Source organism: Mauremys reevesii, linkage group 18 (genome assembly GCF_016161935.1).
Source record: "Mauremys reevesii isolate NIE-2019 linkage group 18, ASM1616193v1, whole genome shotgun sequence".
Classification (NCBI taxonomy): domain Eukaryota; kingdom Metazoa; phylum Chordata; order Testudines; family Geoemydidae; genus Mauremys; species Mauremys reevesii.
This window is the reverse complement of record NC_052640.1, coordinates 19,788,946-19,803,974: the sequence shown is the minus strand read 5'-3', so window position 1 is coordinate 19,803,974 and position 15,029 is coordinate 19,788,946. Positions and strand designations below refer to the sequence as shown.

The following is a 15,029-nucleotide window of genomic DNA, read 5'->3' as shown; positions in this document are numbered from 1 at the left end:
ACCGAGCCTGCACTCCACCCAACAGGATCCCAAATATGGATTGGTGTCTCTAAGCACTACCATATTAATATTAAATTTTAATAATAATAGGTTAGTTATCTTTGCTGGTACAAAGAAACATACACTATGAGGGTGCAGGAACACTAGAAATCCTCAGAAATACTTCTAAACCTCAGACTCAAAATAGTAATTTTCCCCCTTTGCTCTGAGATGCTAAACGTATGTGATTATACAAGAGGTCTGTGTTCTTTTTTTGTTCTGTTTTTAGATCAAAATACCCCTAAATTTGACACTATCTATATCTGAGTGAAGTGAAACAATTGTGGATTTGCTCTTTGAAGAAATTACTGAGAGAATAACCAGGACAAAAAAACCCTCTTTCATTAGGGATCCTCCTTGTTTTGGAAGATGCTTGTGCACTGAAATTTGAATATGCTGGTTTGACCTCCTTTGGCTGGTCACTTAGTGTACAACTGCTATGAATGTAACAAAGGCTAGCACAGAAGATCCAAGGAGACATGGGGAGCAGCTGCAAAGAAAGCTGTTTCTACTTTGTTCATTCAGTGTTATGTATGGAGAATCATCTCCTGCTACATAGAAATAATGCATTTTGTCTGAAGTTTTGGAATCTTCTGCTAGCACCAGCCATTTTGCTGAAAAAGGAACACAGGACATCAATAATATGTTTTACCAGGTAAACAAAATTTCATGTTTAAATGTTAAAGTTCTTCCTATTGTTAAAGCAGGGAGGATGATGTAACAGTCCATTTTCTAATACAGTAGTGTTTTTAAATGACAAGAAGAGCTTCTTACTCCATGTGTCAAGTATCAGAGGGGTAGCCGTGTTAGTCTGGATCTGTAAAAAGCAACAAAGAGTCCTGTGGCACCTTATAGACTAACAGACGTATTGGAGCATAAGCTTTTGTGGGTGAATGCCCACTTCGTCAGACTTACTCCATGTGCTGAGTTTAAAGAACATTTTTCCTTTAAACTCACATTTGGCATCAGAGCTTCCTCCCTACGTTCCTTTACAATAAAGGGGGCTCTCATCAGCCTTTTTTTTCCCTTTTCTTTTTTTGATAGTTGTTATTTATCTGGCACAATCTTATGAAGAAACCTGGGAACCTTTCCACAGATGTCAGAGGTGATGGTGGTCCAGCAGTTCCCCTAAAAAATGTATCATCACAGGAGGTAGATAAGTGAAGTTGCGCTACATGCCTACACTTGATATGCAAGTCTGAAGCTGGCAGTGATGTTAGCTTGATAATTGTGTCTTATCTACACTGGGGATTTCAAGTCACCGTAAAATATGATTTGCACCACCACAGCTTACCTCTGCTTGAAACTGAGGTAAACTACACCGAAGTAAGACTAATATCAGTTTTACCTGTCACGTTTAGGGTTTTACATTGGTGCAGCTACTCCAGTGGCTATAACTGGAACAAATCCCACTTTATTGGACTTTACTGACCAGCCTCTCAAAAAAGGCGATAATGAGTGCAAGTTACACTCTCTTGGTTTTTAAAAGAGTCGGGGTTCACTGTATGGTCCCTTCAAGCATGTCACACAAAATGCATCCTTACTGGCATCTTTTGCCTCAGAACAAGCTTCAGTGAGTTGAATGGTGACTGAATAATCACCACTTACAGAGACATGGTTTGGGGGATGAGGAAGGTATGTGGTTCCTTTGGCTGAAGTCAGCAGAAATACAATTATAAAAGATGGCATGAGTCTTACCAGCAGAGTATGTAGCCAGTAGCTGAAGACCGGTGCTTGGAGGAGGTAGTACATGTACCAAATCAGTATGAACCACCTTCATATGTATGAAGAAGAAAGTCCTCAAGTCACTTGAGGGTAATGGGAATTAAGCATCACAGATAAAAGGAAGGGAGAGAAGCAACTGAGCTTTCAATCCAGGCCAAATGCACAGATTACACAGTACTGTAGGCAAAAACAGAACACTGTGTTTCAAACTGACCTACAATGTTCACCTTGCTTTGCTACCAGAAAGTGGCAATCTCTAGCCTTGTTACACCCTTTCATGAGCACAAAAAAGAACACATCTCATAAAAAAGGAGGTGGGGTTGGAGTGAAAGAAAGACCCAGACATTTTAGAAAATGTTGGAAAAATATGGAATATATCAGAAAAATTTCTAGCACCTTGGAATCCTCAGGAGAAATAAAGGTAAATATAATACTTTGCACGTACAAACTTAATTCTTTAAATACAAGATATGTTTTTGATTTATGCAGACAAAAATCATAGCAGCCTAGGAATTAAATGTTTTTAAAACAAAATACCCAGATTAATTTTACTGAAAAATCGCAGTACATATTGTATAAGGAATACAATGAAAATAGGCTGTCAAAAATCCAATCAAATCCTCAGTCTTGGTATAGTATCACCAAACTCATGCTATATACATGGAGCCAAGAATTCAGATGATCTTAAACTTAACCATTCATCTGAGAGTATATATTGGCCAAAGACCTACATGGTGAAGTCCATTTGTTTGAATGAACATTGCATAGAATTATATGATCCATCGACGTTTGGCCCTGAGGTCCATACTGTTCACTGTCTTCTATTTCTTGCGATGGACTGTACCACTCCTGTTGGGTGACCTCATGTTACGTAGAAACAGACACAACACGAGATGTTAAAAAACCCACAGACAACAACCCAGTTAGTTAACGTCTACAAAACATAGTGTGCTATGCATTCGGTTTATAAAAACGAAGGCCAGATTAATGAACAAGACAGCACTGGATACTTTCCTCACTGAAAACGAATACATCTGTATTGCTTGTTCACTGATCCTGACAAGTATTCTCTCTCTCTCTCTCTCTGATTCATGTAGATAATTTTGTAATTTCTGTTAACTAGCCCTAGTTTCATCAGAATTTGTTGATGTCCTGATTGGTGGACTTGTCTGTCAGTTTCCCAGTCATACTCTATTCAAACTAAACTCTGTGGTGGTAGTTAAAGTTTAGAACGATGGGTCTGAAATGGAAAATTTTGGACCTGAACACTTCTAAAGTTTGTAAATATTTGCATTTCTGTTTTGACCTGGGCTCATATCTGTTAAGGATTCATGTATAGAAACAAGTTCTTCCTCCTAATGAGAAAAAGTGATTGCTATGATAGTGTATGAATTTCAGTTTTGTATAGTTAAATACTCTTTCAATATGTCATCACTGGGCTATGTTCTCTTCCCTTATGTTATCCAAAGAGTGGACTGTAAGCTCTGAGGAAGGGACTGTCCTTTTGTTCTGTGTTTGTACAATGTCCAGTGCAATGGAGTCCTGGTCCATGAATAGGGCTCTCGGGCGTTAAAATAATACAAATAATAATACCCCAGATATGTCATGAAAAAAATGTAGAATGGATTTTGTTGCAGGGCTCCCTGTGGCTGCATGTTTGGCAACACTGCCTGAACTGGCCTTGGCCAGTTCTTGAGGAGATGGAGATGTGAGACCAAGTGTATTTAGATGGATTTGTGGCCAGTCTTTACAAAATAATAGATTTTTTCCCCCTTGCATCCCTCCTCTTACCACAAAGGGCACCTTTTCCAGAATCATGGTAGGATGAACAGACATCCTGCTCTTTCCAACCAGCAGTTAAGAGAGGCAACCATGAGTACATTTTTACTTTATTAGAAAAAATGTTTATACAAAGCTCCGCACGGCACAAAAAACACCTCCCCCCAAACACAAAGAGCAATCTAACATGGCAAGCTGTATGCATATTATATATGTGGCATGCATATATATATATATATATATATATATATATATATATATATATATATATATATATGCATGGTTTGCATTCATTATTTTACAAAGTTAACATTCAGTAGAAAAAGATGCTGTTTGTTACCATTATTTTCCCATATAAATAACTGTGAGCAATCCCTCTTCAGATAGATAAAAAACACCTTTTCGTGTCATTCTGTAAAAAACAGACTGAAATGGTATTGAAATCTATAACATTCCCCAATACCACCATAAAAATATCATCTAGCCCCTGGCCCAAAATGCTTGTCCAAGGCCATTAGAAGAGAAGGGACCATAAGACAATGCTGGAACATGTGTCTTCAGTCCAGTTCTTTGAGCCAACATTCAGGTAAATAATCTTTTATTGGACTTAACACGTAAGAGTGAAATGAGCACAAGTTGGGAGGGACAAAACTTCTGCCCACATTGGAAACCCAACTTCCTGGTAATCTGTCATCCAGCCAATTTCTGACATGTCCTGTGGCTGTGCCAAGAAGCCAAACACTCACCAATTCTCTCCAGAAGGCATGGGAAATCAGTAATGCCAGGACAAACCTTTGCTGGCTTGCCAACATCTTCCCTCCACTCCACTCAGCTTTGCTGGAAACACAGAGCAGGAGGCTGGGCTGCTAAATTATCTGGAGAAAAAGTCAACTAGGGAGAAATGCTAAAAGACAGCTAACGGGAAGCTTTAAAGAAAAAGCCACTGGAATGGCTCCCAAGGATCTGGTTTGGAGAAGCAAGAGCAAGTAGAAAGAAATGCCTGCAGCTCACAAGACTGGCTTTACTGGAGTTTAAAGGGTGGTGTTTTGGTCCAGATGAATTAACTGGCTGGTGACCAATCATTCTTTCTGTCAAGCACCAGGATGGGTAGAATGGAGAAGTTTTTGAAGGCAATACAGAGGCAGTGATGGTGGTGAAAATAATGGAGGTGAATGACACAATGCTGATGAAGATTAATTGGAGGATAATGCCAACAAAGAGCCAGATGTGCTGCCTGGCAGTGATGCTGACAACAAGAAGAATGGTTATATGGTTGGTGTTGTTGGTGATGACCACTGCAATCTATTCATATGTCCATGTAGTCGTCATCTTCATCAGTATCACTCTCCAGTGAGGACTCTTGGCTTGAGGTTTCTAAGATCTCCAATGCTGGCTGACAAAGACTCTCCTTCTTTACATTTGCTGCAGACTGAGCAGACAAAATAGCAGACTGACCCAAAGAAAAAAGAAAAAAAAAGAGAAATATATTGCTGAATAGTTAGAATAAACCCACAATCACAGGGCTCAAAGACAAATGTCTGCTATTCCTCAACATTCATGAGTCCCCTTATTTGTAAAACTTTGTCCCAGCTCGCGGCTCCATAATACTGAATCATCAGTAAGCTTCCCCACAGCCAGTACTCCTGAAGTTCTCTCTATAGCAAGACACAGACTGGAACAGCTGGATATCCCACTCAGACTGTATTTCTACTTCGTCCTTTTTCATGACTACTGCTAGGACTGCAGTAGCTATGAACTCCTGCAACCACTGGGACCATGATACCTATGAGCTCACCTACAGCCTACACTTCACTAGTCCATAAAGTAACTCCACTTGGGAGAAGCTAGGCCTCAGACCACACCCTGTACCATCTCCTGTGATGAGCTGGGAAAAGGAGCAGTTGTTCCAATGACATGAAAAATTTCATTTTAAAGGGAGAATTAAGGCAAAACCCAAACATGTCCTAAAAGTTATTCTTTTTCTTGAATTACCTTTAATTTTTGCTTTGTCTCTTCTGAAATGCTGCCCTTTGGAGAAAGTAAGGTTGGTGTTGGTGGGGTGACAGTGATCTCAGGTGGGAATTTGGTGATAGATGAAGGGATAAAAAGCTTTGGCATGGTGGGCAGAATGCGGGTTTTTACTCGGGTGCTATCTGCCTTGTTCTGCTGGCTTCCCAAGGACTGTGAATTGGAACTGACTTCTGGCTTGGAACCGGAGGCTGAGGAGAAAAGAATCAGGAAAAGAATTTTAGTGATTTTCCATGATTACATATGTCAAAGGATAGAAAACAATACCGTAGTTAAAAAAATCATCTGAGCCAGCCATATATTTCACGGCAAAGATTTTTGTATGAAGACTCAGAAATGGAAAAAGAAATGGAAGAGCAGAAGGAGATGCCAAGTGGTAGAAAATGATTCAGAATTCTGCAGTTCGTGCTCTAGATAACAGCAAAAAGGCAGTGACATTTCTTAAGAGACACAATATCTCAAACTTTCCTTGAAGAGCACAATACGTGGTAAATGTAATATTGCCCCACTCACATCCATTCAAGATGCCACTGCAAAGTTAGTTTTCCTAGACCATCACTTTGACCGTGTCACTCCTCTCTTTGAAGCCCTCCACAGGCTCCATCTTCTCTACTGCATCTAACTTAAGCTGCCTGTCAAGACCACTCTCATGGTCTACCCCATCCAACCTATCATCTCTCATCCACTGCTGAGAGTGTTGACTCCCACCTCAGATCAGCCAGTGGGCCCAGCATCCATTGTCTGCTTGTTCAAACAAGCACCTTATTCCATTTTGCCCCTTCCACTTTGAAGGAGCTTCCTGTAAACATCTGCACAGCTACATTATCTTCCTGTCTCATTGTTTCTTTGTACTCTCCCCGTCTGTCTTGTTTGTATCCAGCTGTTGTCTTGTCTTACACTTAGACTGTAAGCTCTTTGGAGTACAGACTTGGTGTGTGCTTGCACAGGACCTAGGCACTGTGGGGCCCATGTCTATCATTAGAGCTCCTAGGAGCTACAGTAATACAAATTAAAAATAATATTTCTGTAATAATGATCAGTACAAGACATTGTCTCTTAGTCGACCTACTTAGTCCATAGAGAGGAGAGAGACCGCAATAGAGATTTCTCAGCCATACTGCTACTCCTTCTATATGGAACTATGACAAAAAACACTCCACCAATAAAATCAAATTATGCAAGCCTGATCCATGATGCGGACCTCTGTAAGAGGTACAACAACAAGAAGTACTACAACCTCCGGCTCTTCAAATTAAACACTTTCAGTTCTAGAAACCTGTAAGAGGCTGGGCAGTTTTATTGGGATTAGGCAGGGCTATTTAATCAGAGCCAAATGGAACTCTCAATTATGAAGGCCTGCAGACACATCACCACCTATAAAATGATGTAAAACTGAATTTGGTGTGTCCTTAATACTACAGAGGAACATCAGATCTGCCACTCTCAATCAGACCTGAGGTCCCTCTGCTATGTTTCCTGCACCTTCCTCTGAAGCATCTGGCACTGTCCACATTTGGAGACAAGATATATCATAGTATCTTGTCTCCGAGTGTGGACAGTGCCAGATGCTTCAGAGGAAGGTGCAAGAAACATAGCAGAAGGCAAAAGCAGAATAACCTGCTTCCCATGTAGGTATCATCTTATTATTTATATTTGTATTACTATAACACCTAGAAGCCCTAATCATGGACCAGGACCCCAAAGTGCTCGGTGCTGTACAAACAGAACAAGAAGTCAGTCCCTACCCCAATCCCTAACAGTTAGAGAGACAGGCTTATGCCCTGAAGCATAAGACTTTATTTTTTTTTAAAAAGCATTAACTGTTATAACTATGAATATTCTTGTTATCCACATAAATGTCCAATCTCTCTCTGAATCTTGCTGAAAATCTTTTTCCATGAGGCAGGCACTCCAGCAGTTTAATTAGAAGAGAAGAGTCATGGAAAAAATAAAGGTAATAAATGTGAATTTCCGATTTTGCTTTCAAACTGTATCCAATTTATCTGGGACAGTGGAGGAATCCTCTGTTAGGAAAGTGCCTAACTGAAGCAGTGACAAAAGGATTGGACATGTTAACAGCTCCCCTGGATTTGGTATACTGCAGATCGTAGGTGACCTCAGTAAGCTTTTTATTTTTTAAAAAGACTATTACTTTAAAAGCAGCATAGACTACAGAGTAAGGGCCAGGTACAATGGTGCTTTTTGTTTGGCTATGCTGCCACTGGTATTCAGCATGCAAGTCATATGCCAAAGAGAATTACCAATGAAGAATTATAAGGCACTTCTCCAGGAAGCTGGGCCATTGCCATGAATGTCTGTAAAATCTGGAAGACTGAAGGCATGGAGAGAAGGCTGGAGAAAGCATATCCCATGGTGGGTACAAGATTGCTACAGATGGATTTATTGCTCATTAAAACAAACTTTCAGAAATGAAACCAAAAGAAAGACCGTTCAGCTTCTATGGAGCATGAAATACTCTTACCTTGGGTACAGCCATGTCCTGAGCTTGTGCTGGTCACTGATTCCACTTGCCAGCGTGCAGCCTCAGGCGACGGAGCAACAGTAGCCATTTTCATCTGCTGGCAAAGTCGGGACTCTTGCTGCTGAAATCCAAGCCCTTCCAAAGGTCCTTCCAGCTCCTCCTCCTCTTCATTAATGAAAGATAATTCACAGATAAGAAATCTCTTCAATTCTAATGATTTTGTGTGTATTTTACAACTGGTGGGCATTTCGTTACTCTGCCACTATTCAACCACAGCATGATTGAAATTAAATACTGGCAATTTACAGTGGCAACATTACAATTCTGATAATTGGTACCATCAATTAAAGCACAGATTTTCATGAAGCCTTTAAAAACATAGCATTTTTAAAAGATTGGATGGAACAGTGCGTGATAAATAATTCTCGCATATGCAAAGGCACATCCGTGTGCCAAATGAATTCCCTAAATGTGTATATGTGATCACCAACTTTTGAGACACAGTGGAAGCAGCAGCTTGGCTTATCCAATTTGGAGACAAAGAATTATCTACTGTAGTTTTACTAATGCGTTTTTTTTAATCAACGCATTGTGAAATTCCCAGATTCTGGCATTCAAAAATATATACACATACAGCTCAAATCTTTATAGTGTGTGTACCAGTTTGCACACACGCTTTCTCTCTACCCCAGTCCCACACATACCCATACTAATTTATATTAGAAAAATATTTTACTGAATGCAATTTTCATAGATTCCAAGGCCAGGACTGCATGTTTTATATGAGTAGTATAATTTTCACTGACTACCATAAGATCCTAATCATAGTCTTTTCTGGAAAGGACAGGTTGAAATAACTGTTAGCTTTCTTAGATTCACTAACTGATAACAACGCTTACTACCCAAGGAATATATATTTCAACTTGCCACCATTTCTGGAGAAAACAGTATTTTTTGCAATGAGAAAACCACTTTTCCATCTCCATCCAACGTAGCTAAGATCTCACAATCTGTTATGCTGATGTTCTGCTGCTTGATTCTTGCCTATAAAAGGTCCAGCGAAGGGCAACTAAAATGATTAGGGGTTTGGAACAGATCCCATATGCGGAGAGATTAAAGAGGGTAGGACTTTTCAGCTTGGAAAAGAGGAGACTAAGTGGGGATATGATAGAGGTATATAAAATCATGAGTGATGTGGAGAAAGTAGATAAGGAAAAGTTATTTACTTATTCCCATAATACAAGAACTAGGGGTCACCAAATGTAATTAATAGGCAGCAGGTTTAAAACAAATAAAAGGAGGTTGTTCTTGACACAGCGCACAGTCAACTTGTGGAACTCCTTGCCTGAGGAGGTTGTGAAGGCTAGGACTATAACAGCGTTTAAAAGAGAACTAGATAAATTTATGGAGGTTTAGTCCATTAATGGCTATTAGCCAGGATGGGTAAGGAATGGTGTCCCTAGCCTCTGTTTGTCAGAGGGTGGAGATGGATGGCAGGAGAGAGATCACTTGATCATTACCTGTTAGGTTCACTCCCTCTGGGGCACCTGGCATTGGCCACTGTCGGGAGACAGGATACTGGGATAGATGGACCTTTGGTCTGACCCAGTACGGCCGTTCTTATGTTCTTTTGCAGCAGGAGTTTGAACGGAAGGTTTTATGGCTGAAGAACCTGCCAACTCTATTAAAAGGAATACCTAGCTAACCTGGGATTCCTTATCTAGGTAGAATTATTTAATGAGTTACATTTCCTAAATTTCTTGAACAGTTTGTGAGAATAAGTTTACCAAGCCAGGTGGTGGTGAAAATATTGCACTTGCAAATGTTAATTGGTTTAAAAAAAAAAAAAAGAGTCACCTAAACTGATGCCTGCTACCTTGGATTCTCTCTACACCAGGTGTAAGTGTGGTTTAACAATAAGCAAGAGTACCAGAGGCTGTGTACAAAAAGAACAGCAGCCCTGAAGTGGACTGAAGACAGGATGAATGCCCTATATGCTGCTGGCCTTTGAGGATATGTTGGGGGCTAGACGCTCTAGACTTCCAGACTCAAATGACTGCAGAAAAATTCTTCTGACTCTGAGGTAGAGAGGAAGGAACTTCACAGCCTCCCCAAAAGAGAAGCAGAACAATAATGACTATTTTGGGGGATTATCCTGTACAACAGCCATGCTATCAAATTCCACCTTGCTGCTGCAACATCTCAGATGACAGATTTTAAGAATCTGGGATAAGCATAAAGTGGTCTTTAGTCACCTAGGTTTGCCATCTACTGTTACTTTCATTAGATAAAATACTAAATATGAGTGTGCTGTAAATCCTGTAACCTAAGAAGAAATCACATGTCATTGACTGCTAAGCCATATCAGGGGCTTAATAATTCAGCAACTAATTAAAGTTTACCACTCATTCACATTAAAAGCTGTGATTTCTGTTATTGCTTAATGACTGAATACTTATCCTTTAATGCTGATTATTTGCTTTATTTGATTATAAGGTATTTCATTGTTTGGACTGATTTGCTATATTTTGATTCTAACTAGATTGTGTCATGTGACCTGGCTGATTGGGTCTTCTGAGCAATCAAATTTTAGCCTAATGGTGCTAGCTTGAAATATACGTAGTCTATCCATGTACTTGTTCCATATTCAATAATTTGCTTTATTAATTTCTTTTGAATTTGTCTTGTATATCTAGTTTTACAGAGTAAGATTAGATTTCACTTGAATAAAATTAGATTTAATTTGCCAGCTCCCTTTCACTCTTAAGAGAATACAAATGAAAGGACATAAATCTGATAACTCTAAATATGAATTTGTATTGAGACCTTTCTGGAAACAGTGATTGTTAATATAATATTGTAATGAATTCTCCAGACTACTAGAACGAGGAGCCAATGTCAAGTTAATCAATCAATAACTCTACTCTCAGAGGTGTTAAATGCCCAGTGACTGAATTATGCCCCTATATTGGCTGAGACTCTTTATTCTCTTGTGACTATGATGTTTTGTGCCACGGTTACTTGAGAACAACATCTTTTTTTCCTAAGTTTAAAAACTGAATTTACAAACAAAATACCAAAAAATTTCACTTAACCTGTGGTCTCACTGCACACAGATGTGTACACATACATATACAAATGTCCCTGTCATAATTTGTACCAATGACACTTCAATATAATGGGAAGTTATTCACTACATTTCTTCTCCTTGAACAGACAGAAAAAGCAAGAGACTGAAGGATAAACAAAAAAAGACACACACAATTCAATTTTCTCCTAGCCATCTAAAATAGATTCTGAAGAAAATATCCCGATACTTGCCTTTGTGGAAGACACTGTTACAGCCCCGACAAACATAATGTCCTAGTTCTGCTTATAAAAACTTTCCCCAGGGAGGCAAGGACTCCACTAAGTCATGAGCTACAATATTCTGCATCAGCACAAGGAAATCGATACAGCACAGTCTAGCGGTGTTCAGAAGCTCATTTTTAGTCCTGTTCAACTAGATCTTTCTATATCACACAGTACTGGTACGAGCCTGGTAGATTTTCAGACGTTAGTTCTACAAACCCAGCTTCAAAATAAAATCAGTTTTTGAAGACATTAAGAGGAGATGCAATAGCCACCAGTCCCTGGGCAGAAGATGGGACAGACACAGTACTTCAGAGATTTATTTGGCACTCAAACACTATAGTGCAACTTGCAAACTGTAAGCACAAAGGGAAAACACAGATTTGCAACATAGAAAATTTATGTTAATATTTAAATAGAAAAGTTCATGTCTGTCTGAGCAAAATGAAGCTGAATAAGATAACATTTTAACGTACCCCTTCCCAACAGCTCTCTATTATACATAATATAATATACACAATAGAAAGAGGCACATCATACCTTTCAACATCTCCCTGCTTTAGTGAGGAAGAAACAAGCTGAAAACAATTCAGTGCAACAACCTACTCCAGCTTTCCTCTCCAACCTCTTTCCACTTGTTGCCAGGGTAACCAGTGTTTGCAGATGCCTATAGCGGGCGCCTGGGTTCATGACTTCATTATAGTTAATATTCTCTTTCACTACCTCTCTTTATACAGAGAACATATTATATACATATATACACAACTGTAGATATATATATTATACACTTCAAGTGAGCATCATATATACAAATACGACACATTATTTTGCTACTCTAACATGTATTCAATGAAAAAAATGGCAAATATTCTCCCTGCATTTTACACATGAACAGAAAGTTTACAAGCAGAGGGGCTGTAAGTGATAAACTGCTGCTCTGCTCTCCTTGTGCTCTGTACAGTGTCATTTGATTTTCTTGTACCGTAAGGTATTAAAAGAGACCAACATTATGATGTTAATGTTTTAATCAAAATCAAACACCTGCCTTTATTTATTGACAAAAACTGACAAAACAAACTGGATAATGAGACTAACACCTTAAGCAGATGCTTTCCAGCTGTTCAAGGAGCGAACTATTAATACATACACACACAAAGACATATTAAGGACTAAAAGAGAGGAAGAGAAAGAGCAAAATATCATCTCATCATAGGAAAAATGAAAGAGCTGAGCTCTGAACTCAAACTCCAAAACAGATTCATACCTGGGTTTCCAAAAGGTATGACTGGGGGAAACCATGGCCAAAAGTATCAAGTGCTTAAGTAGACAATACAAAAAAAGCTACAAGTATTGTATTATGAGAGGAAACACTGGGAAACATAATACTATTAAGCAGTCCTATAGTACTTTTACATCATAAAAACACTTTAGACACAGTGAAGACTCAATTCTGCAATCTTTACTTGTACTGAATAGTACTCACATGATTAGTCTCAGTGACCTCAGTGGGTTTAATTGCATGTAAGTACTACTCTCAGCTCGAGCACAGGGCTACAGAATCAAACCGTAATTCATCATGCAAGGTAGGTAAGTATTGCTATCCCTGTTTTTCAGATGGGGCATAGACATGGGGACAAATGCTCTGCTCTGAACTCCACGCCCCCATTTCCCCCTCCCCCCTTTTTTTTGAAGTGATCAGTGAGCCTTCAAAGTGCTGTGCTAGTGCTTAAGGCCGTGCACACGATAGAAAAGCTTTCTGCACCCTGCCTACCCTCAGCTTGAAGAGAGGAGAGCTCCATGCCTATAAAAGGGAGAAGAGTTAAGTGCTCCACAGAGAGTTAAGGAACATGTCCAAGACCAGACAGCAAATAAGTCACAGAGGTAGGATTAGCATTTTGGTATTTCTGGCTGACAGTATTGTGCTTAGTTTAGTCTATGCTGCTTCTCTAAAGGGAACAATATTGTACCTGCAGGGAAATGGATTAGATGACTTAATATGGCTTTTGTATCTCTAGGATTCTAGGTCTTTATCATGAAGACCCACTTAAATACACAGAGTGGAGAAAGTTATATTGGAACAGATGAAGAGAAAAAAAAAGGTAGAGCGTGGAAGTTGGAAGAGGGCTTAAAAACATTGTGACCGATATCAGTGCACAAACTGTGACAAGAATGACAAGTAATGAGTATTTGAATGGAAGTGCAACATGCAAGAAACTAGATACAACAATGAAGCACAAAGCCACAGTGATAAAAATTCCTTTCAGAGAAACCTTGAAGAAGGTAAAGTTTTGGAACAAAGTTCTGTGATATGATTAAATGAAAGATGCTCAGATACCACGGTGAAGAGAATACTGCACTCTAATGGAAAGGTGAGAGTATCTATATCTAGGTCTATGAATACTTAGAACCCCAGATGCACATGGGGGAAGGGGAAACCTTAAAAAAAGAATGTTTTGTTCCCCAAATCCTTTTTCTTATATTAAACTTTTAAATCTCTTTCTAAATATTTGTTGAAGACTGAAGTTTGGTGTCCAGTTCCATGATTTCTTTACAGTGTCATTTAAAAAACAGTAAGCTACCTGATTTTAGTGTCTTAACATCTGACTCAACAGTAGTTAATAACTTGGAGAGAACAACATTGTACACAGCACTACTGGAGTACAGCAGCAGTTTTTCATTTGTAGTCCATTGCTGGTGAATTTTATGTACGTTAATCTGTTGGATAGGTCCATCAATGGCTATTAGCCAGGATGGGTAGGGATGGTGTCCTTAGCCTCTGTTTGCCAGAAGCTGGGATTGGGCAACAGGGGATGGATCACTTGATGATTACCTGTTCTGTTCATTCCCTCTGGGGCACCTGACATTGGCCACTGTTGGAAGACAGGATACTGGGCTAGATGGACCTTTGGTCTGACCCAGAATGGCCGTTATGTTCTTATGTTGTTTAAATTTAATAGCTGCCTGGAAAAAGCCGCAAGTCTCTCCCTTCTCTGACAATATTTAATCCTTTCTTGTCCCCGAGCCAAATAAACACAGTAGAGGTTAGTGAAAGTTGCTATTAGACTGGTGAATGGTTAAAAAAAACTTTTAAAGCATTGTATAAATAAGTTATGCAATAGCAGTGGAGTAGATTTTCATCTGGGCCTCTATTCGGCCTTCACTTGGCTTCAGTGATCACACCTACTAAAATTTCTATCACTTGCATGTGCACAGTTATTTCGTTTGCATAGTATAACAGCAATGTGCATGTAAGAGTTAGCATTTGCACTCAAAACCACCATTGACATTAATGGATTTTCTGGGTGCAATTACTAACATTTCAATTAACAAGGGTGTTACACCATGTAAAAAGTGCATGCAAAGATTAGTGTCCATACATGTTTGCAATTCTGCATACAAAAAAAGAGGTGGCCAACAACTGAAAATCTAGCCCATAGTATAAATCTGAAATGTATGTACAGTCAAAAGTCCATATGCAATGTCTCACTACCCACTCCTCTTAGAAGGTCACCCTGTCTCAGCAAGATACATCCCAATATCTTTATCACAATTTGGTATATTGTAGGTCTATCTTTGTTGCTTTAATTGTATGTATACATATACATAACAGATCTCATACACAGGT

The 15,029-nt window shown here is 39.2% G+C and overlaps 1 protein-coding gene across 5 annotated transcripts in view; it reads right to left on the bottom strand.

Moving 5' to 3' along the window:
• Positions 1-15,029, bottom strand: part of CABIN1 (calcineurin binding protein 1) — a 233,314-nt gene that overhangs the window by 20,083 nt on the left and 198,202 nt on the right. For 4 of the 5 annotated variants that reach the window (XM_039504802.1, XM_039504805.1, XM_039504804.1 and 1 more), the window contains exons 35-37: positions 8,054-8,218; positions 5,536-5,762; positions 3,821-4,993 (exon numbers count right to left, since the gene is read on the bottom strand). In XM_039504802.1, the coding sequence (XP_039360736.1) occupies positions 4,850-4,993; positions 5,536-5,762; positions 8,054-8,218 (536 nt within the window). In that variant the 3' untranslated portion in view covers positions 3,821-4,849. Of the gene's footprint in view, positions 1-3,820; positions 4,994-5,535; positions 5,763-8,053; positions 8,219-15,029 lie in introns of those variants that run through there. The other variant, XR_005589496.1, reaches the window with a different exon arrangement.